The sequence below is a fragment of the Bufo bufo genome, chromosome 5, assembly GCF_905171765.1.
Source record: "Bufo bufo chromosome 5, aBufBuf1.1, whole genome shotgun sequence".
NCBI lineage: Eukaryota > Metazoa > Chordata > Amphibia > Anura > Bufonidae > Bufo > Bufo bufo.
Window position 1 is genome coordinate 527846014 of NC_053393.1, and position 21967 is coordinate 527867980.

Genomic DNA, 21967 nt, shown 5'->3' on the forward strand with positions numbered 1-21967 from the left:
AAGACACGTATGAGAACCCCAGACAGCGGGTAGAGGAGGGTGCCTCGACATGCAGTGGCACCCTCCTCTGCATCATTATTGGCACTGTATTCCAGTCATGCGATATAGTCTCAATGGTCACCACATCACCAAGATTAAACCTAGCAGAGAGTAGGTCTGGTTTAATAGGGTTGGTCCTGCTGGCAGGCGCTCTTTAAAGGGAATTTTTATTTAATACAGGGAGTTCCCTTCATTAATTACCAAGAGCAAAGGAAAGCTACAATGAGCATTTCTCAGTGTGGAGGACCTGGATTGCACAGATAGGGCAGTGATTCCAAAGGGAACCATGCAATGCTTTATTTCCCCTGTAGAGGCACTGCAGGGAAATTAAACATTTGTTACCTTTATAGGTGAACACACAGCAGGACACCCTGTGATAAGCCTGTATTGGGGGACACTTCTAACAAGCTCCTGGAAGGAGATTTCTGGGATGACTATAGTTTTGAACAGATATGCTCATGTAGTTGCTTACCTCATCCCCTCTTCCCCATGTTTTTTTTCAATTTGGACTCTCCTGAGGTGTTTTCCCCAATTACTTTGGTTTATGCAGCACTTCCTGTTGCTCTATCCAACCAAACCCATGATGCACTTCTTCCTTCTTTGCCACAGCTCCAGCACCGCCCCTAGCAACACCCAGCTAGTTTATAGCTCCTCCCACCCAGCTAGGTACATAGACACTCCCCTATCAGTGCCCCGCCCATGGACATAACAGGAAATAAGAAATGGACATGGTCATGTGACCACAGCTCAGAACGGGAGACAGCAGCGATAAAGGTAAAAGAAATACATTACAAAATTACAGCTGCCTTCATAAAGGATTATCTTGAAGGAAGTTGATGCAAACTAGAAGACCCCTTTAAGCTGGCAATATGTAAAGCAAACGAGATAGAACCCAGTATAAAGTAAATTGGATGAGTATCTGCTGTAAGATGGATCTATCACAGCGTTATAGCTAGTGTGCACATAGCCATGCATTTATCTGGTTGACCCCTTTAAATCCTTCATTAATAAGTTGTGCAACTGCAAACTCAAAATTAATAATTAATGTGGGAGAAATTTAGATAATTTTTCCACATTGTTTTAACATTTCTCTCCTTTTTTTTCCCCCCTGAAGTATTCGGTACCTGCTCTACACTGAAGCTAATGGCGCCATCCCCATTTATACATGGCATCGTGGGACATCCTCTAACCTTACCCATCCATTATGATGTCAACGCTTCTGCATCCGGGGTTCAGATTATATGGCTGCTTGAAAGACCGCCGGCCCCTCCTGCCTGCCTGCTGACTTCCTTCAATCACACGTTTATACCAGATCTGGAATTTCAGCACAAGTTTACAATGGATCCGCCAAATGCCTCCCTGCTGATAAACTCCCTGCATATGAGTGATGAGGGTAACTACACCGTCAAAGTCAACATACAAGGGGAGACCACCATGTCGGCAACGCAGAAGATTGAAGTCACTGTGCATGGTAAGTACTCCCGTGCTCGCTTGTCTCATTATTATTGTGTATTAGGACATAGAGGTTAAAGGATATGGTTACTTAAAACCTACCTTTAATATAAAAAAAAAAGCATTAAGTTTCAGTCTGCAATCTTTATTCCTTTTTAGACCCCCTAATGTGTGCAGTTCATAACCTGCTCCTAGTTTTTCAACTTCTCACGTGGACATGTTCCTGTAAATACATGCTGGATCTGTGTGTCCAGGATACTGCTGTCTTCTCCCTGCAAAATGCCTGGTGTGTGTTTTCCTCCCTATCTACAGCCTGTTTGAGCTGTCTTCCTTGGATCCTGCCCCCTCTCCACACTCTGATCTGCTAGGTACAACATCCTCTCCCTCTCTGCTTCTATATCTAACACTAAGAGACGGCAGGGAAGAGCAGACACTAGAAACAGGAGCAGAGGTCTGATAGATTTATGTTAGACTCAGCAGCTAGGTGAAGGACTTACACACAGTATGCGGAAGCAAAATGGTAGGAAATTTTGAACAAAGACAATTGTTAAATTTTGCATGTAGGAAGCAGATAAGCAATAAAAAAAAACAGTGCAACAGTGTCCATAGCCTTCACTTTCCAACACTATGTAGTTCTTAGGTCGCTCTACTTTTACGCAAAATTTTATAGGTGACATCTACACATTACCTTCACTTCTTTCTTGGTGAACTGACTTGATCTACAGATCTTGAGTTGCATCATGTCTATATTTCAATTAGTGGTATGGGGCTCGGTTTTGGGGGGTGGGGCACCACTGAACTGCTTCTCCTGTTCCTGACATAGATTAAAGAGGACCTTTCACTGATCCTGACATTGTGAACTAAGTATACAGACATGGAGAGCGGCGCCCGGGGATCTCACTGCACTTACTATTATCCCTGGGCGCCGCTCCGTTCTCCCGCTATGCCCTTCAGTATCTTCGGTCACTAAGTTATGGTAGGCGGAGATTTCGGTCACTAAGTTATGGTAGGCGGAGTCTGCCCTTGTTCTGCTGTAGCGCTGGCCAATCGCACCACAGAGCTCACAGCCTAGGAGGTTCTTTTCTCCCAGGCTGTGAGCTCTCTGCGGTCCGTATCGACCGGCACTATAAAAATATCACATGACCTAACCTCTCAAATGAACACCGTAAAAAATTTCAAATAAAAACTGTGCTAAATAAACCATTTTTTGGCACCTTACATCACAAAAAGTGTAATAGCAAGCCTCTTCCCGCAAAAATCATACCCTACCCAAGGTAATCGCCAAAAAACTGAAAAAATTATGGCTCTCAGACTATGGAAACACTAAAACATGATTTTTTTTTGTTTCAAAAAAGAAATCATTGTGTAAAACTTACATAAATAAAAAAAAAGTATACATATTTGGTATCGCCGCATCCGTGACAACCTGGTCTATAAAAATACCACATGATCTAACCTGTCAGATAAATGTTGTAAATAACAAAAAATAAAAACGGTGCCAAAACAGCTATTTCTTGTTACCTTGCCTCACAAAAAGTGTAATATAGAGCAACCAAAAATCATATGTACCCTAATCTAGTACCAACAAAACTGCCACCCTATCCCGTAGTTTCTAAAATGGGGTCACTTTTTTGGAGTTTCTACTCTAGGGGTGCATCAGGGGTGCTTCAAATGGGACATGGTGTCAAAAAAACCAGTCCAGCAAAACCTGCCTTTCAAAAACAGTATGGGATTCCTTTCCTTCTGCGCCCTGCCGTGTGCCCGTACAGCGGTTTACGACCACATATGGGGTGTTTCTGTAAACTATAGAATCCGGGCCATAAATATTGAGTTTGGTTTGGCTGTTAACCCTTGCTTTGTAACTGGAAAAAAATGATTAAAATGGAAAATCTGCCAAAAAAGTGAAATTTTGAAATTGTATCTCTATTTTCCATTAATTCTTGTGGAACACCTAAAGGGTTAACGACGTTTGTAAAATCAGTTTTGAATACCTTGAGGGGTGTAGTTTCTTAGATGGGGTCACTTTTATGGAGTTTCTACTCTAGGGGTGCATCAGGGGGGCTTCAAATGGGACATGGTGTCAAGAAAACCAGTCCAGCAAAACCACCTGTCTTCTAAAAACCGTATGGCATTCCTTTTTCTTCTGCGCCCTGCCGTGTGCCCGTACAGCGGTTTACGACCACATATGGGGTGTTTCTGTAAACTACAGAATCCGGGCCATAAATATTGAGTTTGGTTTGGCTGTTAACCCTTGCTTTGTAACTGGAATAAAATTATTAAAATGGAAAATCTGCCAAAAAAGTGAAATTTTGAAATTGTATCTCTATTTTCCATGAATTCTTGTGGAACACCTAAAGGGTTAACAAAGTTTGTAAAATCTGTTTTGAATACCTTGAGGGGTGTAGTTTATAGAATGGGGTCATTTTTGGGTCATTTCTATTATGTAAGCCTTGCAAAGTGACTTCAGACCTGAACTGGTCCTTAAAAATTGGGTTTTTGAAAATTTCTGAAAAATTTCAAGATTTGTTTCTAAACTTCTAAGCCTTGTAACATCCCCCGCAAAAAAATATCATTCCCAAAATGATCCAAACATGAAGTAGACATATGGGGAATGTAAAGTAATAATTATTTTTGGAGGTATTACTATGTATTATAGAAGTAGAGAAATTGAAACTTGGAAATTTGCAATTTGTGAAAAGATTTGGGTACATTTTTGGTATTTTTTTATAAATAAAAATGAATTTTTTTTACTTCATTTTACCAGTGTCATGAAGTACAATATGTGATGAAAAAACAATCTCAGAATGGCCTGGATAAGTCAAAGCGTTTTAAAGTTATCAGCACTTAAGGTGACACTGGTCAGATTTGCAAAAAATGGCCAAGTCCTTAAGGTGAAATAAGGCTGAGTCCTTAAGGGGTTAAAGCGGTTGCCCAGGTTCAGAGCTGAACCCGAACATACCGCCTTCTCTCCCCACTCAGCCCCTCTGACATTTCATGCTCCGATGCTCTGTAAAGTGCAGGGCAAGGGCTGTTTGTTTACATTTCTATAATGCTAGGTGGAGACTTCCTCCGAGCAGCGTTCCCGGTGATGCCACCGGCACTGATGGGCGGCTTTACATGCTAGGGTAGCGCTAAAGCCCGTTCATTAGTGCCGGTGACGTCACCGGGCTCACTGCTAGGCGGAAGTCCCCCTATAGTACCCCCAGTGGTAATAAGGCTCCCTACAGTGCCCTTAATACTAATAAGGTCCCCCTATAGGGCACCTCTTATAATCTATAAGGCATTTCTACAGAGCTCCCAGTAGTAGTAATGCCCCCAACACTGCCCACGGTGTTTATAATGTTCCCTGCAGTGCCCCTTGTAATTATAATGCCTCCTGCCGTACCCCCTGGAGTTATAATCTTCTCTGTAGTGTCCCCATAAATTATAATGCCTGTCCTCTCCCTACAGTCTTCTATACCATGCGGTCCCATGTAAATAATTTCACTCCACTCCCTCCAGTCTTTTATACGATGCAGTCCCATGTAAATAACACCAGTCCCCTCCCACCAATCCTCTATATGATACATCCCCATGTTTTGTAAATAACCTCTCTTCCTTACAGTCTTCTATAACATACAGTCCCATGTAAATAACTTAAATCCCCTCTGTCAGCCCCTCCAACACATAGTCCCATGTAAATAACATCACTCCTTACCCTCCAGTCTTCTATAATATCCAGTCCCATGTAAATAACACCAGTCATCTCCCCCCAATCTTCTATAATATCCAGTCCCATGTAACTAACACCCATCCCCTCCCTCAGCCCCTCTAACATACAGTCCTAGTTAAATAACATATTTCCCTCCCACTAAGGAGGGAGGAGGTTTAAAAGGGGAGAACCACATCTCTCATCATTTCTCAGGCACTCACATTTATTCCATGGCATCACAGGTCTTTTCCGACTCCTCTCCACTGCTGCACTGCACTGATCACATGATGGTGACCTCATCACGGGTCCTACCACCACTTCCACTGTTGACAAGATCACATGACTATGTCATTGCAGGTCCTTCCGCTATGGAGTTTAGGCACAACCAGCAGTAAGTTTCACAGCAAGTCCTAATCAGGGCCCCCAAATCCCCCCCCCCCCCCCGGACCTGCACCCCAAGGTAACCAGACTACCCTGTTGCCAGAGGGAGGGAGTAAAAAAATAAAAACATCTCTACTGGCACTGGGAAGGGCCCCTCCCTTGCTATGCCCCTGTGCAGTATCAGGCTGTCCGCCCCTGCTCCAGTATCAGGCTGTTTTTTCCCTCTGGGATTAATTTTCTATGGAAAGCCATTTGTCTTCTTGCAAAGGAGATCTTATAGCAGGTAGTGTCCCTCTCACCAAATCAGTTCTTGTGGCAGGCCTTCTCAATCTCCATTAATCAGCTCTTGCAGCAGAATATCTCATTCTCCTCAAATCAGCACTTTTAGCAGACTGTCTCATACTCCACGAAGCAGCTCTTGTAGCAGACTGTCTCATTCTCTACAAAGCAGGTCTTGTAGCAGACTGAGTGTTAGCAAGCTATCTCTTTTAGCAGGCTGTCTCAGTTTCCACAAAGCAGCTCATGTACCAGACTGTCTCAATCTCCACAAAACAGCTCTTATAGCAGACTGTCTCAATTTCCACACAGCAGGTCTTGTAGCAGACTGTCTCAATTTCCACACAGCAGGTCTTGTAGCAGACCATCTCAATCTCCACAAAACAGCTCTTATAGCAGACTGTGTCAATTTCCACACAGCAGGTCTTGTAGCAGACTGTCTCAATCTCCACAAAGCAGCTATTGAAGCATATTGTCTCAATCTCCATAAATTATAACCAAAATAATCATCAAAAAGATGAAGAATCATGTGTGAGCATAAACTCAATATACCCAATGAACAAAAACACACATATACATAAATAATTTTTTTTTATTGAATGGCCTCATAAAAGACAACAAAATAGACAGTAATAAATATAATTAATACATAGCAGTAATGCAGTAGCGCTGCGAATCAGCGCCACACCAAAGATATCTACTGCATTACTGCTATGTATTAATTATATTTATTACTGTCTATTTTGTTGTCTTTTATGAGGCCATTCAATAAAAATTTGTTATTTATGTATATGTGTGTTCTCAATCTCCATAAAGCAGCTCTTTTATCCAAGTGTCTCAATCTCCACAAAGAAGCTCTTGTAGCAGACTGTCTCAATCTTAGCAAACTCAATCTTCACAAAGCAGCTCTTTTTGCCTCCGTCTCAACAGACCAACTCTTGTTGCAGATTGTCTCAATCTTCACAAAGCAGGTCTTGTAGCAGACCGTCTCAATCTCAGCAAACCACCAGCAATTGTAGTATATTGTCCCAATCTCCCCAAAGCAGCTCTTTTAGAGGGCTGTCTCAAAGAGGCCATACTGCTGCACCGTGTACTAAATGCACAAGTGTCCCCAACAACTGCTGTGACTTGAGGACCTGCACAGCCTAGTCTTGTAACCACAGGTCCTTTAACAGCTTCTACTTACATCTGTAGGTTACAGTTCTTTAAAAAAAATAATTCCCCACTAAATACGCAGAACAATTGCTATCAGTAACACAGTACAGACTGAAGGAGGGGGATGCAGCTGCAAGTTTCTCTCTCTCAGTATTTCAGTGATAAGGTTTGAGGGGGAGGGGATGCTGAGAACAGCACTGATGTCACACCAGGAAGAGGCTACCCTTTGGCACACATGACAAAATAATATTATTATTACTATTAACTTGATACAAAATAGTGAGTATGAAACCAAAACCAAAGTGACACAACCAAGACGATGCAAGGTTCTCATACAAATGAACACAGGACTTATAGCATACTACCGGTCAGACGTTTTTGTGGTATTTGCTCTAGATTCAGTCTTTGAGGTGTAACTTTTAGAACAATAGTAGATAAACAGTTGATATAAAAATAGTGTGAATAGACATCTGCTACTCCCGGCTACAGTCCGTGAGCAAATACACCACGCTGAATGAAAGCCATCATTTGCACAAACTCTATGTGAGCCATGTCCTATGTCAACAAGAATCAGAAACCTAATTAAAATAATATTTGCAATAGTACAATAAAATCAGACAGCAATGGGTGGCAAAATACCAGATTATTGCCATTTCTGGGGAATTTCATTAAAAAAAAAAAAAAAACTCCTCAAAATTTTTTAATCACGTATTAACAACCTATATGTGAATATTCTGTGTATCCTTTTTAAATAAAAATGAGTGGATGGTTCTGGCTCTTCAACTTTCTCTTTGTTTGAACTTTTAGCACTGCAAACAGTCTCGCTTAACTCTCTCAGTCAGACCATCACTGTGACCAAGAGACCGAGAATCACACATTACATTAGTCAACGCAATGCTCTTTTGTGGGTATCTTTATCTAGGCCTATCAAGAAAACAACAGAGCTCTCATACTGTTATCCCAATTCTACACCTAATATTATAAGGAGGATTACACATGAGATAGCATCTTCACCTCACAGCAGCAGCAGACTGACAATGGGTTACCTGTCTATATAGGAGTCTTATTTCTTGGTGTTAGCTACTACAGAAGGACACTATTTTGTATTTAATTTTCCATGGTGTAATACTGCCAACATTAAAAAGAAAAAACAAAAATTTGTGGATATTGAGTTTTGAAAAAAAAAAAACTGTTTATGATAGAAGTATCTGTTCATCTCCAAACTCAGTGGTGTAACATGAAGTTCCTGGGCTCCAATGCTAGTTCTGGAACAGGGCCCTGCCTAGCATTTGCAAATATGATACTGATGTCTTCTTTTGGTAGAGGCTTTGGTAACCTCAGGCCAGGGGGGCACCTAGCCTTTCTGCTGCATGAGGTGAAAACTGAAACCCCGCCCCCCTCCCCCATGCCAATTTCTTAACCTAACCCCTTTGCCACAATTAAAGCGCTCATTGCCCATGGGCCTTCCGCTGCCCCCCTCTTGTACCTACCTGGTGCTGCCTGATGTGATTGCCTCACCTGGCCTCATTGCTGGTGCACCCCTGCCTCAGGCACTAGGGCCCAGGTGCAACTGCTATCTTTCTCTCTCTCTCTCTATATATATATATACAGTACAGACCAAAAGTTTGGACACACCTTCTCATTCAAAGAGTTTTCTTTATTTTCAGGACTATGAAAATTGTAGAATCACATTGAAGGCATCAAAACTATGAATTAACACATGTGGAATTATATACATAACAAACAAGTGTGAAACAACTGAAAATATGTCATTTTCTAGGTTCTTCCAAGTAGCCACCTTTTGCTTTGATTGCTGCTTTGCACACTCTTGGCATTCTCTTGATGAGCTTTAAGAGGTAGTCCCCTGAAATGGTTTTCACTTCACAGGTGTGTCCTGTCAGGTTTAATATGTGGGATTTCTTGCCTTATAAATGGGGTTGGGACCATCAGTTGCGTTGAGGAGAAGTCAGGTGGATACACAGCTAATAGTCCTACTGAATAGACTGTTAGAATTTGTATTATGGCAAGAAAAAAGCAGCTAAGTAAAGAAAAACGAGTGGCCATCATTACTTTAAGAAATGAAGGTCAGTCAGTCAGCCGAAAAATTGGGAAAACTTTGAAAGTAAGGGCTATTTGACCATGAAGGAGAGTGATGGGGTGCTGCGCCAGATGACCTGGCCTCCACAGTCACCGGACCTGAACCCAATCGAGATGGTTTGGGGTGAGCTGGACCGCAGAGTGAAGGCAAAAGGGCCAACAAGTGCTAAGCATCTCTGGGAACTCCTTCAAGACTGTTGGAAGACCATTTCAGGGGACTACCTCTTGAAGCTCATCAAGAGAATGCCAAGAGTGTGCAAAGCAGTAATCAAAGCAAAAGGTGGCTACTTTGAAGAACCTAGAATATGACATATTTTCAGTTGTTTCACACTTGTTTGTTATGTATATAATTCCACATGTGTTAATTCATAGTTTTGATGCCTTCATAGTCATGAAAATAAAGAAAACTCTTTGAATGAGAAGGTGTGTCCAAACTTTTGGTCTGTACTGTATATATATTGTGTATAAATTATTATATATTTGGAATATATAATTTATATATTTGCCCAGACCCTTTAAACACCTTCAAAGATGGTACTGGCACCGAAGTCCCTCTAAGCCAGGGATCAGCAACCTCCCTCACTCCAGCTGTTCAGAAACTACAACTCCCAGAATGCTTCATTCACTTCTACTGGAGTTAGAAGAACATCAGAGCATGTTTGCATGCTGGGAGTTGTAGTTTCACAGCAGCTGGGAGTGCCAAAGGTTGCTGATCCCTGCTCTAAGCCTTTGCAGCTAGTGAGCAGAGCAATTAGGGACCTGAGTGCTGTTAACGCGAAGGCTAGCAAAATAGAACCACAAAATGATTAACATTCAGACCCTAATAATCAGACATACAGCTGATACCCAGGATCACAGAGCGTCCAGGCAAACAGTACGAACAGCATCCAGGTCTAGCACATTGATGGTTAGTGTTGGAATTTCTAGTAGCCTGGAACAGAGAAGTGGCTAATATCTGTATCCCTGTTGTTCTTGGGTAGTGAAAGGGTTAATGTCAGTTAAATTGGTGATAGGGTAGATGAGAAGTTAATTCCAGTATGCTTAGCGATCTAGGGCAGTGAATGAGGTTTATGTAAGTAGTGAAAGAGTTAATGTCAATAACCTTGGTGGCCCAGGGCAGGCAAGGGGTTAGTGACAGTAAGGCCTCCTGCACACGGCCGTTTTTTTTCCCCGTTTACTGGCCGTTTTTTGCGTTCCGTATATGGTCCGTATACGGAACCATTAATTTCAATGGTTCCGCAAAAAAAACGGAATGTACTCGGTACGCATTCCGTTTCCGTATTTCTGTTTTTTTCCGTTCCGTTTTAACATAGAACATGTCCTATTATTGCCCGCAAATCACATTCCGTGGCTCCATTCAAGTCAATGAGTCCGCAAAAAAAACGGAACACATACGGAAATGCATCCGTATGCCTTCCGTTTCCGTTCCGTTTTTTTGCTGAACCATCTATTGAAAATGTTATGCCCAGCCCAATTTTATCTATGTAATTACTGTATACTGTATATGCCATACGGAAAAACGGAACAAAAACGGAAACACAACGGAAACAAAAAACGGAACAACGGATCCGTGAAAAACGGACCGCAAAACACTGAAAAAGCCATACGGTCGTGTGCAATAGGCCTAAACCTGTTAGTGTAGGGAAGTAAAGGGGTTAATGGCAGTATACCTGGTGGAAAATATGGTGTATATATACTGTATTTTTTGCTTCCATCATGGAAGCGGTCATTAGTACAGCAGGATCGGGGAGCAGTAAGTACATCGCTCTCTGTGCAGGCTCTGTACTCGCCACTCCCTGGTCTTCGTCTGCGGGCGCCGCTCTGTGTCCTCACGCTGTGGTCACAGCACAGCGCGGCATGAAGAGGGTCTTCCGGGTGGCGGCGGCATCCATTGCAGGAGAGGTGAGTTGATTTTTTATTTTTGTCTGATCTGAGGTCTGATTGGGAGCCTTATCAACACTGGGGTCAGACTGGGGGTCTGATCTGAGGTCTGAGACACACTGGGGGTCTGATCTGAGGTCTGAGACACACTGGGGGTCTGATCTGAGGTCTGAGACACACTGGGGGTCTGATCTGAGGTCTGAGACACACTGGGGGTCTGATCTGAGGTCTGAGACACACTGGGGGTCTGATCTGAGGTCTGAGACACACTGGGGGTCTGACCTGAGGTCTGAGACACACTGGGGGTCTGACCTGAGGTCTGAGACACACTGGGGGTCTGATCTGAGGTCTGAGACACACTGGGGGTCTGATCTGAGGTCTGAGACACACTGGGGGTCTGATCTGAGGTCTGAGACACACTGGGGGTCTGATCTGAGGTCTGAGACACACTGGGGGTCTGATCTGAGGTCTGAGACACACTGGGGGTCTGATCTGAGGTCTGAGACACACTGGGGGTCTGATCTGAGGTCTGAGACACACTGGGGGTCTGACCTGAGGTCTGAGACACACTGGGGGTCTGATCTGAGGTCTGAGACACACTGGGGGTCTGATCTGATGTTTAAGTATCACTGGTGGTCTGATTGGGGTCTCATCTGAGGTCTGATATATATATTAAACTCTAAGTTAGTGAAGATGTTAATGTAAGGCTGATGGATCCCTGGTGGTCTAGGCTGACGGCTAACCTCCGGCACTCGAGCTGTGGTAAAACTACAACTCCCAAGATGCACACTTGCTTGGCTGTTCTCAGAACTTCATAGAAATGAATGGGGCATGCTGGGAGTTGTAGTTTTACCACAGATGGAGTGCCTGATGATCCAGTGCACTTCATTCTACCTAGTTCTATGCATCCTCAAATAGCCCTGCTCACCCAGTCTGTACATTGGTTTCCAAAAGAACAATGGTTTAGTTCTAGAAGCTGTAAAGACAATAAAACATGTAGCAAAATAATATCATTGTCAGCAATAATAATATTGTTACTTGGAGGATGAACATTTACTAAAATAATAAAAGAAAAATATAAAAAACATCACATATATTTTATCTATATATAAATTCAGTTTCCTTCTCTTAGTTCCAGTTTCAGAACCGATTATTGACAGCGAACCATCGTACGGAGCGGTGGAGTATGTGGGGAACCTCACCTTTAAATGTCATGCGATAACAGGGACCCGAGTAAGATATCAATGGCTAAAAAATGGAAGCCCCCTGGAGAATAGCGCCACCTACAGCTTCTCGCGAGACAACTCCACCTTCACCATTGCGCCAGTGATGAAGAATGATATCGGGAATTACAGTTGCCTGGCTTCAAATTACATCAGTGAACTGGAGAGTGACAGCATCACGCCAATCATATACTGTAAGTATTGGGGAGCGAGCGGACAGAAGGGGCACTGATAACAGTTACACTCATGTCTATATAAATGGAGATTTCCAGAAAACATGCGTTCGGTAGAGATAATTTTTCAGCTTGTGGCGTGTATACTGGGGGCCAGGTCTTTAGTCATCTCATTATCATCAAAGGGCAGGATTACAATAAAAGGCACTGTATCATCTGTATCATAAAGATGAGAAAAAAAATCTGATTGTAAAAAGGAATATTCTGCATTATATTTAATTTACTACTAGAAGGACCCGGCTTCGCACGGGTATATTTCATATTTCATTTAATGTTTGCGTGTGTCGTTAAAATATATTGACAGTATCCACTATAACAGTGACATCTACAGTACCCTGCCCCTTTAAGTGACCTCCACAGGGGCCGCCCCTTTAACAGTGACCTCCACAGTACCCCGTCTCGTTACTAGTGATTTCACAATAACCCACCCCCTTAACAGTGACCTCCAAAGGTGACCGTCCCCTTAACTATGACCTCCACAGCAGCCTGCCCCAAGGGTGGCCAGAGGTCCGGTTTTAGGCCGGACAGTCCGGCTTTCAGACTCCCTGTCCTCTGTCCTTTTGAACAGCTCACTCTCAGACAGCAGCACTGTTCTGTCTGAGAGTGAGCTGCAGAGAGAAAGTCACCCTCACTCCCACCCCTGCAGCTGACAGAAGTAGATTTTTACCTTAATTTTTTCAATCCCCGTCGGCGGCTGCGGAGTGGGGGGGGGGGGGGGGCGTGGCTTAGCGAGACCTGGGGGGGGGTTTAAGTCTGAATGCCACCCTACCTGCCCCCTTAACAGTGTCATCCACAGCGCCCTGCCCCTTTAAAGCTGACCTACAGCAGTGAAGAAAAATGGCTGGGTTGTTATGGAAACCTGGTGTAAAACTGTGTGTATGTGGAGACTAAGGGCCTGCGAGCTTCTATTGGCTGATGCATTTTTGGGGAATATCTCAGGAACGGTACGCGCTAGAGAGCTGAGGCCCGGTCTAAAACCTTCCCGGACACCTGACGTACCTGTGTACTAAAATTTCGTGATTGTAAATGCGACGGTGCGGATTCCTTTAGCAGACATACATACATACACACATACATACACTCAGCTTTATATATTAGATATGAACATAGTATATAGATTATTTCATTTGCTATGTTTAATAATTAGGTGATATGTTCCTTTTAAAAATGTTTTACAGGAAATAACTTTGATGGACCATGCTTAGGAGAGGACTGTAAAAAGGGAAAAGGTCACATAGATACCAGTCCATTGGGATTTCCTTTAACCCCTTCCCCTTAATGACACAGGCTGGAAGTACCTCCAACAGCATGGTGTATGTGTACGGTGTGGGCATGGCTAGCACACAGGAGTGCTGGAATGGGAGACAGCTACGATCCCGGCTGCCTAATCCCTTGACGGAGTGAACTACCTCTGTCAGCCCACCAATAACCCCCTGCAATGGGATGCCGATGTGTTTCCCGTCGCAGCCAGGGGCATAATAAAAAACTGTTTGACATGACTATATACTTATTAGACCATAATAATATGTTACACTGACAGGTGTCACGGAAGGACGGGAAGAGTGCAGCCCTGGACTCTACCTACTTGCACGACCCGTCCTATCTGACGGCGTACAACTGGGCGGCGGTCCCTAGCTAAAATACGTGCAGGGGCCTAAAATCAAAGGAAAACCGTGAACAGAGTCAGGGAAGCAAAAGTAAAAAACCAGGAGGTCACGCAGTACACAGGGAAAAACACAATAGAAAGGTCACAAACAAGCCAAGGTCGGACGCCAAGAGGTAACGTCAAATACAAATGGAGGTAGCGAGATCGAGGTCACAAACAAAGCCGAGGTCAAAACAATCAAGGTCTGAATATATAAAGAAGGCTGGTGAGGGTAACTAGACCAATCACAGGCAACCTGTGGCCAGCAGGCTGCCTGTTCAAATAGCCCTGACTGGTGAGTCACATGACGTGGCCAGCGTCACGTGACTCACATTACACAGTCCAACATAGCCGAGCACAGATTCATCATCGGCGCTCGGCTCCCCTGCTGCTTGTAGTCTTGGGGAAGGCCGGCCGCGCTGAGGAGGCGTGCGCTGCTGTGTCCTCCCCGCCCCTGGTCCCCATGGAGACAAGGACGCCGGCCACGTCCTCGCTCCTGCACACAGAAGGGATGCCGGCGGCACTGCAAGAAGGAAGCATGTCGCCGGCTCCCCGTTACAGACATCCATAATAAGTATTCAATATTGGTAGTAAACAATAGTTCAAGTCCCCAAGTGGGACTAAAAAAAAAAAAATTGAAGAAAAATCCAAAGTAAAAAATAGTTTTATTGTGTAAATGTATTAATAAAATGAACAATTACAAAACTGATGTAACCAAAATTGTAACAACCTGTTACGGGTATGCACCCCAAAAATGGTGGCTGTGAAAATTTGCAAAATTGACAAAAAATGTAAAAAATTTATGCTCTTAGAATACAAACCAAAAATGATGCATCCTAAAGGTCGAAATTAGGAAGTGATTCAAACTAGCTCATCATAGGTGCTCTATGAGTATCAGCTAAAAGAGATTCACGCCCCCATATGGTAGTTTACTGCCTGGATGGCAGATGTCTTTACCATATATCCTACCGAATGTTATACGTACTCGCTTTGACAGAAGGTCGCTTCCAAAAAAGGAGAGATTCAAATACTGTGTCTTAAATACCCACATTTCCTCATTCTGGATGTAGGGGCCAAGAATTTGAGAATCTGGACTGGGGTTTCTAAGTAGTAGGCCTGTATTTGTTTAATGGGTCTGGTCTTTGTGTTTAAAGGTCTGATCTGGGGTCTATATTTTTAGGGGGGCTGGTCTGTAATTAGGCTGTCTGGGATTTGAATGTTTGGGGGTCTAGTCTGGGGGGTCTGAATTTAGGTGGTCTGGTTTGGAGTCTGTATTTAGGTCCTGTGTTTGACATAAGAGGGGGTATAGTCTGGGATCTGTGTTTGTATAGGGTTTCTGATCTGGGGTCAGTATTTAGGGGGGCTGTATTTGTATAGGGAGTTCAGTCTGGGGTGTGTATTTGTTTAGGGAGTCTGGTCTGGGGTCAGTATTAAGTTGATCTATTCTAGTGTCTGTATTTAGGGAGTCTGATCTGGGGTCTGGCCTGAGTTTGTATTTAGAGTGGTCAGATCTGGAATCAGTATTTATACATGCAGTCTGGTCTGGGGTCTGTATTTAGGGGTCTGTTCTGTGGTCTGTATTTATTGGGTATGGCCTTAGTTTGTATTTAGGGGAATCAGATCTGTGGTCTGTATTTGCATAAGTTGTCTAGTCTGGGGTCTAAATTTAGGGTGGCGTGGGGTTCTGTATTTGTATAGGGATTCTGGTCTGGGGTCAGTATTTAGGTTATATGTTCTAGGGTCTGTAATTAGGAGGTCTGGTCTGAGTTTGTATTTAGGGTGATCAGGTCTGTGGTCTGTATTTATATAGGGAGTCTGGTCTGTGTTCTGTATTTAGAGGGTCTGTTCTGTGGTCTGTACTTATTGAGTCTGGCCTTAGTTTGTATTTAGGGGTGTCAGGTCTGGGGCCTGTATTTAGAGGGTCTGTTCTGTGGTCTGTATTTATTGGGTATGGCCTTAGTTTGTATTTAGGGGGATCAGGTCTGTGATCTGTATTTGCATAAGGCGTCTAGTCTGGGGTCTATCTTTAGGGTGGCATGCGGTTCTGTGTTTGTATAGGGAGTCTCTGGTCAATATTTAGGTTATATGTTCTAGGGTCTGTAATTAGGGGGTCTGGTCGGGGTTTGTATTTAGGGTGATCAGGTCTGGGGTCTGTATTTATATAGTGAGTCTAGTCTGGGTTGTGTATTTAGGGGGTCTGTTCTGTGGTCTGTTTATTGGGTATGGCCTTAGTTTGTATTTAGGGGTGTCAAGTCTGGGGACTGTATTTAGGGGGTCTTTTCTTCGATCTGTATTTATTGGGTCTGACCTTAGTTTATATTTAGGGTTGTCAGGTCTGGGTTCTGTATTTAGAGAGTCTGTTCTCGGGTCCGTATTTATTGGGTATGGCCTTAGTTTGTATTTAGGGGTGTCAGGTCTGGCTCTGTATTTAGGTTATATGTTCTAGGGTCTGTAATTAGGGGGTCTGGTCTGGGTTTGTATTTAGTGTGATCAGGTCTGGGGTCTGTATTCATATAGTAAGTCTGGTCTGGGTTCTGTAATTAGGGGGTCTGGTCTGGGTTTGTATTTAGGGTGATCAGGTCTGGGGTCTGTATTTATATAATGAGTCTGGTCTGGGTTCTGTATTTAGAGGGTCTGTTCTGTGGTCTGTATTTATTTCCTCTTGCTTTTAGTTTATATTTAGGGGTGTGAGGTCTGGGGTCTGTATTTAGGGGGGTCTATTCTGTGATCTGTATTTATTGGGTCTGGCTTTAGTTTGTATGTTGGGGTGCCATGCCTGGGGTCTGTATTTCTATATGGAGTCTGGTTGAGTATTTGCAATCTGCTCTTTGTAATTCACTTTCAATAATTCTTCACTCCTCGGAAACTCCCTGATGTCACTTCCAAAAAGTTGGCAGAGTAAAAATTCATACAAAATGCTCTGTTAACATGTATAGTGAATTCCTGTGAATCGGTTATGTAAATCTGATTAGTCTTGCTTCAATATGACCACACACACGCATTTCTAATTACTGATTAAATGTAACCTATAGCCCAGGATGACGCCCCCAGTATGTACATGACCCACATCCCTGCTGCTGATGGTCGCTGCAGCTTCTGTTTGCCGGAGTTCACCTCCTGGATGCAGAATCCGGCAGTAGGCTTCTTGCCGGCAGTAGATTTCCATCTATATATTGTCAATAACATGTTTGCAGCAAGTGAGTCTGCTCGCAAGGTTTTCCGTGTACCATATGCTGAGACTGCGGGGGTGTGCAATGATAAAAAGGTCCCTCGCACTAAGTACATGCCATCTGCTCAGTGATAGAATGGGCGGCAGGGTGCTGCTGACATAACCAATCAGCATTAAACCGGCAGCAGTAAAGTCTCAGCAAAACAGGTGATTTATGGATTTACAAGGCATTCGGTAAACAGCAGTGAAAGACTCTGATGAGTTCTCTATGGAGCTTATCTGCTGGGGGCGCGCAGGTAGAACATGAGCATTGATATGGTGCATAATCACCAGGTGGCTACATGCATGACATGGGCATTCGGGAACGGGTAATTTCAGGTAATTTAGAAATATAGAGTGAAAGATGTCTGTGAAGGTTCTCATTTATCCAGGTCATGGTATATCTGTAAAGAATAAATCAGGCAACTGGACTTACTGTAGATTTCTTGAAAACGTTTCACTCGTTCTTCCAACGAGCTTTCTCAATTCTGAGTGACTGTACAAGAATTCCCAGAGAATTCTTGTACAGTCACTCAGAATTGAGAAAGCTTGTTGGAAGAACGAGTGAAACGTTTTCAAGAAATCTACAGTAAGTCCAGTTGCCTTGATTTATTCTTTACAGATATAGAGTGAAAGGCTAGGTCTACACAACGACATTTGTCTCCGCGACATTTTGTTGCACCAATGTCGCGCGACAATTTTTTATAATGGCAGTCTATGGTGTCGCGACATGCTGCGACTACGACGCAACAGTCGCAGAAAATCCATTCGAGATGGATTTTTCTACGACTGTCTGGTCGCCGTCGCAGCATGTCGCATGTTGCGACACCATAGACTGCCATTATAAAAATTGTTGCAGTGTAATTGTGCCCTATCTGTCGCGCGACAAATGTCGTCGTGTAGACCTAGCCAAATTCCTCTAATCCGACATCTGATCATCCAAAAAGTCTGACAATCTTACAACTGTTTCCAACGCTGGTGAAAGCAGAACAGTTGCTCATAGCAGCCAATCAGATTCTAGATTTCATTTGTCCGATGCCCTATTGGAAATTAAAGGAACAATCCGATTGGCTCCTACTTGCAATGGTTGCTCCAACTTTGAGACATCACCCCCTGGTTTGTAATTTGACAAGTGGAAGACTGATGGCCTTATGGGTGTCCCTAATATAATATGTTGAGTGGTCCTATAGTGTACCCATAACCGTACATCCCTAAATATAAGCCCTATGGCGTACACTTTATGTCATTTGCTAAAAAAATAATAATCCAGGTGTTCAGATTGACAATGCTACAGTGCTGTTTACATCATACAATGACATTCCAAAATAGCAATGCCTTTTTTTTTTTTTAGAAAGGTCCAGTTAAAATAAGCTCATCACGTGGTGTCCTGCTTCCCCCAGTGATCAGCTGTGGCGCAATCTGGAAGCAAGTGTTCAGTTTCCCTGCAGCACCTCCACAGGGGAAATAAGGAATTACACAGTTCTTATTAAAATCAATAGGCTGCCGTTGTAATGCATGAACATGTCGGGTCCTCCAAAGAGAGAGAGAGGCGCTGTTTGTAGCTGCTCTCTGCTATGACTGATAGATAAGGGTCCTGAGTCTCACCTTCACAATCTCCCCATACGGTGTTTAAAAATGAACGTTCTTCTAATGTGTCTGTGAGAGGAAGCCACCAGTGTCGGACTGGGGTACTTAGGGCCCACCAGTGTAACTGATTCTGGGGGCCCATCTTAGGGCTCCTGCACACAAACTTATTTTTTTCCATGTCCGTACCATTCCCTTCACTTCAATGAGGCCACAAAAAAAAAAAATGTGTGCATTCCGTGTCTGTATGTCCGCATGGCCGTTCTGCAAAATGATAGAACATGTCCTATTATTGTCGCCATTACAGACAAGGACAGGACTGTTCTATCAGAGGCCGGATGTTCTGTTCCGCATAATGTGGAATGCACACACCCGGTATCCATCTTTTGTGGATCCGCAATTTGCGGACTGCAAAATATCCAACGGTCGTGTTCATGAGCCCTTACAGTGATAACAGAAATATTACAGATGAAGTATGATGGCGGACAGTCACAGCAACACGCACAAACATACATGTGGCAGAATGTACACATATATGGATATCCTGCACTTAAGTCAGTCAGAAACAAGACACACGCAGCGCACACCGATCACTCATTGGACACACGTGGCACATAAGACACTTATACGTGGCTCACATGCCACTGATGCATATGTCACAGGCTGCACATACACCACTGATACATAGATCATATATCGCACACACCAATCACACATAGGAAACACGTTTTTGCCTAACTAGCACACTTAAAGGGGTTAAAGGGGTTGTCTCTCACATCAGCAATTGGCATTTATCATGTAGAGAAAGTTAATACAAGGCACTTACTAATGTATTGTGATTGTCCATATTGCCTCCTTTCCATCACATTATACACAGCACGTATCCGTGGTTATTACCACCGTGTAATCCAGCAGCGATGGCCGTGCTTGCACACTATAGGTAAAGGTGTCGGCCTATGCGCACTTCCAGCCTTTCCCTATAGTGTGTAAGCACGGCCACCACTGCTGGATTACACGGTGGTAATAACGGATACGTGCTGTGTATAATGTGATGGAAAGGAGGCAATATGGACAATCACAATACATTAGTAAGTGCCTTGTATTAACTACATGATAAATGCCATTTACTGAAGTAAGACAAACCCCTTTACCCCTTTAAGCATAAATGTCTGGCATGAAATTTACCGAATTTTAACCTCCTCAGATTGCACATAATCTACATTATAATTAAAAGGGTTCTCCTACCATAATGACCTATCGCCTATCTACAGGATCGGTGATAAATATCAGATTGCTGGGGTCTGACTGCTGGAACACCCACTGATCATGAAAAAAGGGGTCCTGAGACATTTACTTACATTACCGCCAATCTATGTACACACGGGGTCCTAAGACCACGTTCCCTTATATCATGGGGGTCCCAGCAGTCAGAGCCCCAGCAGTCAGACACTTATCACCTGTTGTGTCATAGCTGTTGGACTTTTTCCACATTCCCTATCCTTAAAGGTTTTCTTTGGGTGTAAAAAATAAATAAATAACAAAATAAAAATAAAAAATCTGTCCCAAAATATGTGTCAAACTAAATCAGAAATCCTCTATCCACAGGATCGGGGATGACTAAGTGATCCGTGGGGTCTGAACGCTGGAGCCCCCACTGATCCCCCTTCTTGACTGAGTGGCAGGTCGAGCATATGCCCTGCCTCTCCATCCATTCTCTATGGAGTCACTGGAGATGGCGGAGTACAGCGCTGGCTATTTCCAGTGGTCCCAAAGAGAATAAATGGAGCAGCAGGGCGTATGTGTGGCCACACCATCAAAGAGGGGGAACAGGACCCGTTCCTGGGATCAGTGGAGGTCGCAGAATCGGACCCCACTAATCATATAGTTATGCCCTATGGTGTGGAGAGGATAACTTGAAAACCTGGACAACCCCTTTAAATCCTCCACCACCAGTATCTCTATACATGGCAGCAGTGATGCCTGTAAATACAGAATATCATCACTACCGCCATGTAAACCATAAGTGTCCATACTGGAGAATGTGACGCACTGTGCAGAGTTTTTCAGTCATAAGTCCAATCCCCTTTGCAGGTCACAACCTTTAACAAAACCCAAGAAAAGGCGCTAGAGGAGCAACGTGAGCAAAGGGCACAAACAGAGGGTCATAACTGAAACAGAGGCATTAGGGTCTCCTGAGGCAGGGTAGTAGTGGGGATCCTGGAGCAGGGGTAACTGGAGAAGAGGCAATATTAGGGGTGCATTTAGAGTGGGGGCATCTGGAGCTGGAGCATTTATGGGGGTGCACCTAAAGCAGAGGCATTGGGGGGACCTAGGGCAGAGTCCTCCCAATGCCACTCTGAACTCTGCAGAGAGCAGCACACATACACAGATATGAGTCTACTATATAGAAATCCCCTATTTCCCCCTTACAGTCTCCTACAGCTCACTCCTGTCACACACCTGAGAAATCCGCCCAGCACCGCAGAGGAGTCCTTCTCTCCAGCAACCACAGTTTTCTGACAGCAGGGAGGGCAGGAGGATGGCCAGACATGTTCTCTCCTCCTTCACTGCCAGCAGCCGGGAAGTTTAGAAGATACTGCGGGGCCTCCTGTACAATTTACACTAGTAGGAGGCTGCATCACTGTGCGATACTGCCACCTAGTGGCTAAAATAATTATCTCTCCTGAGAAACAAGGGAAATAATTAGTCCTCCATCTTATTTCCGGGCGCAGGAGACTGGGGTCCTACCGAGGAATCCCCCGCCTCCCCGGTAGGCCAGTCCGAGCCTGGAAGCCACCGATTCTAAATAGCTGGCTGCACAAAATCAGGAATTACTCCGCCCGTGTATGATAGAGTCCAGGGTCAGACTAGCCCACCAGAGGGCGCCATAGCAAATATGTAACATAGTTATCTACAGACAGGAACAGTTTTTAAAATGATTCCAATTGAAAAATTGATGCGGTTTGTGTTATCTATTAGAGAAATGTAATATTTAAAAGTAGGACAACCCCTTTAGGGGCTTTTCACACGACCGTATCCATTTTGCGGTCCACAAATCGCATATCCGCAAAATATGGGTGCGGTCCATGTTCATGCTGCACT

At 43.8% G+C, this 21967-nt stretch overlaps 1 protein-coding gene across 1 annotated transcript in view; it reads left to right on the plus strand.

Moving 5' to 3' along the window:
* HEPACAM2 (HEPACAM family member 2) overlaps positions 1-21967 on the plus strand; it is a 113466-nt gene that overhangs the window by 51754 nt on the left and 39745 nt on the right. Inside the window, exons 2-3 of the mRNA XM_040431194.1 lie at positions 1154-1510; positions 12105-12389. Coding sequence (XP_040287128.1) covers positions 1154-1510; positions 12105-12389 — 642 coding nt within the window. The remainder of the gene's footprint in view (positions 1-1153; positions 1511-12104; positions 12390-21967) is intronic.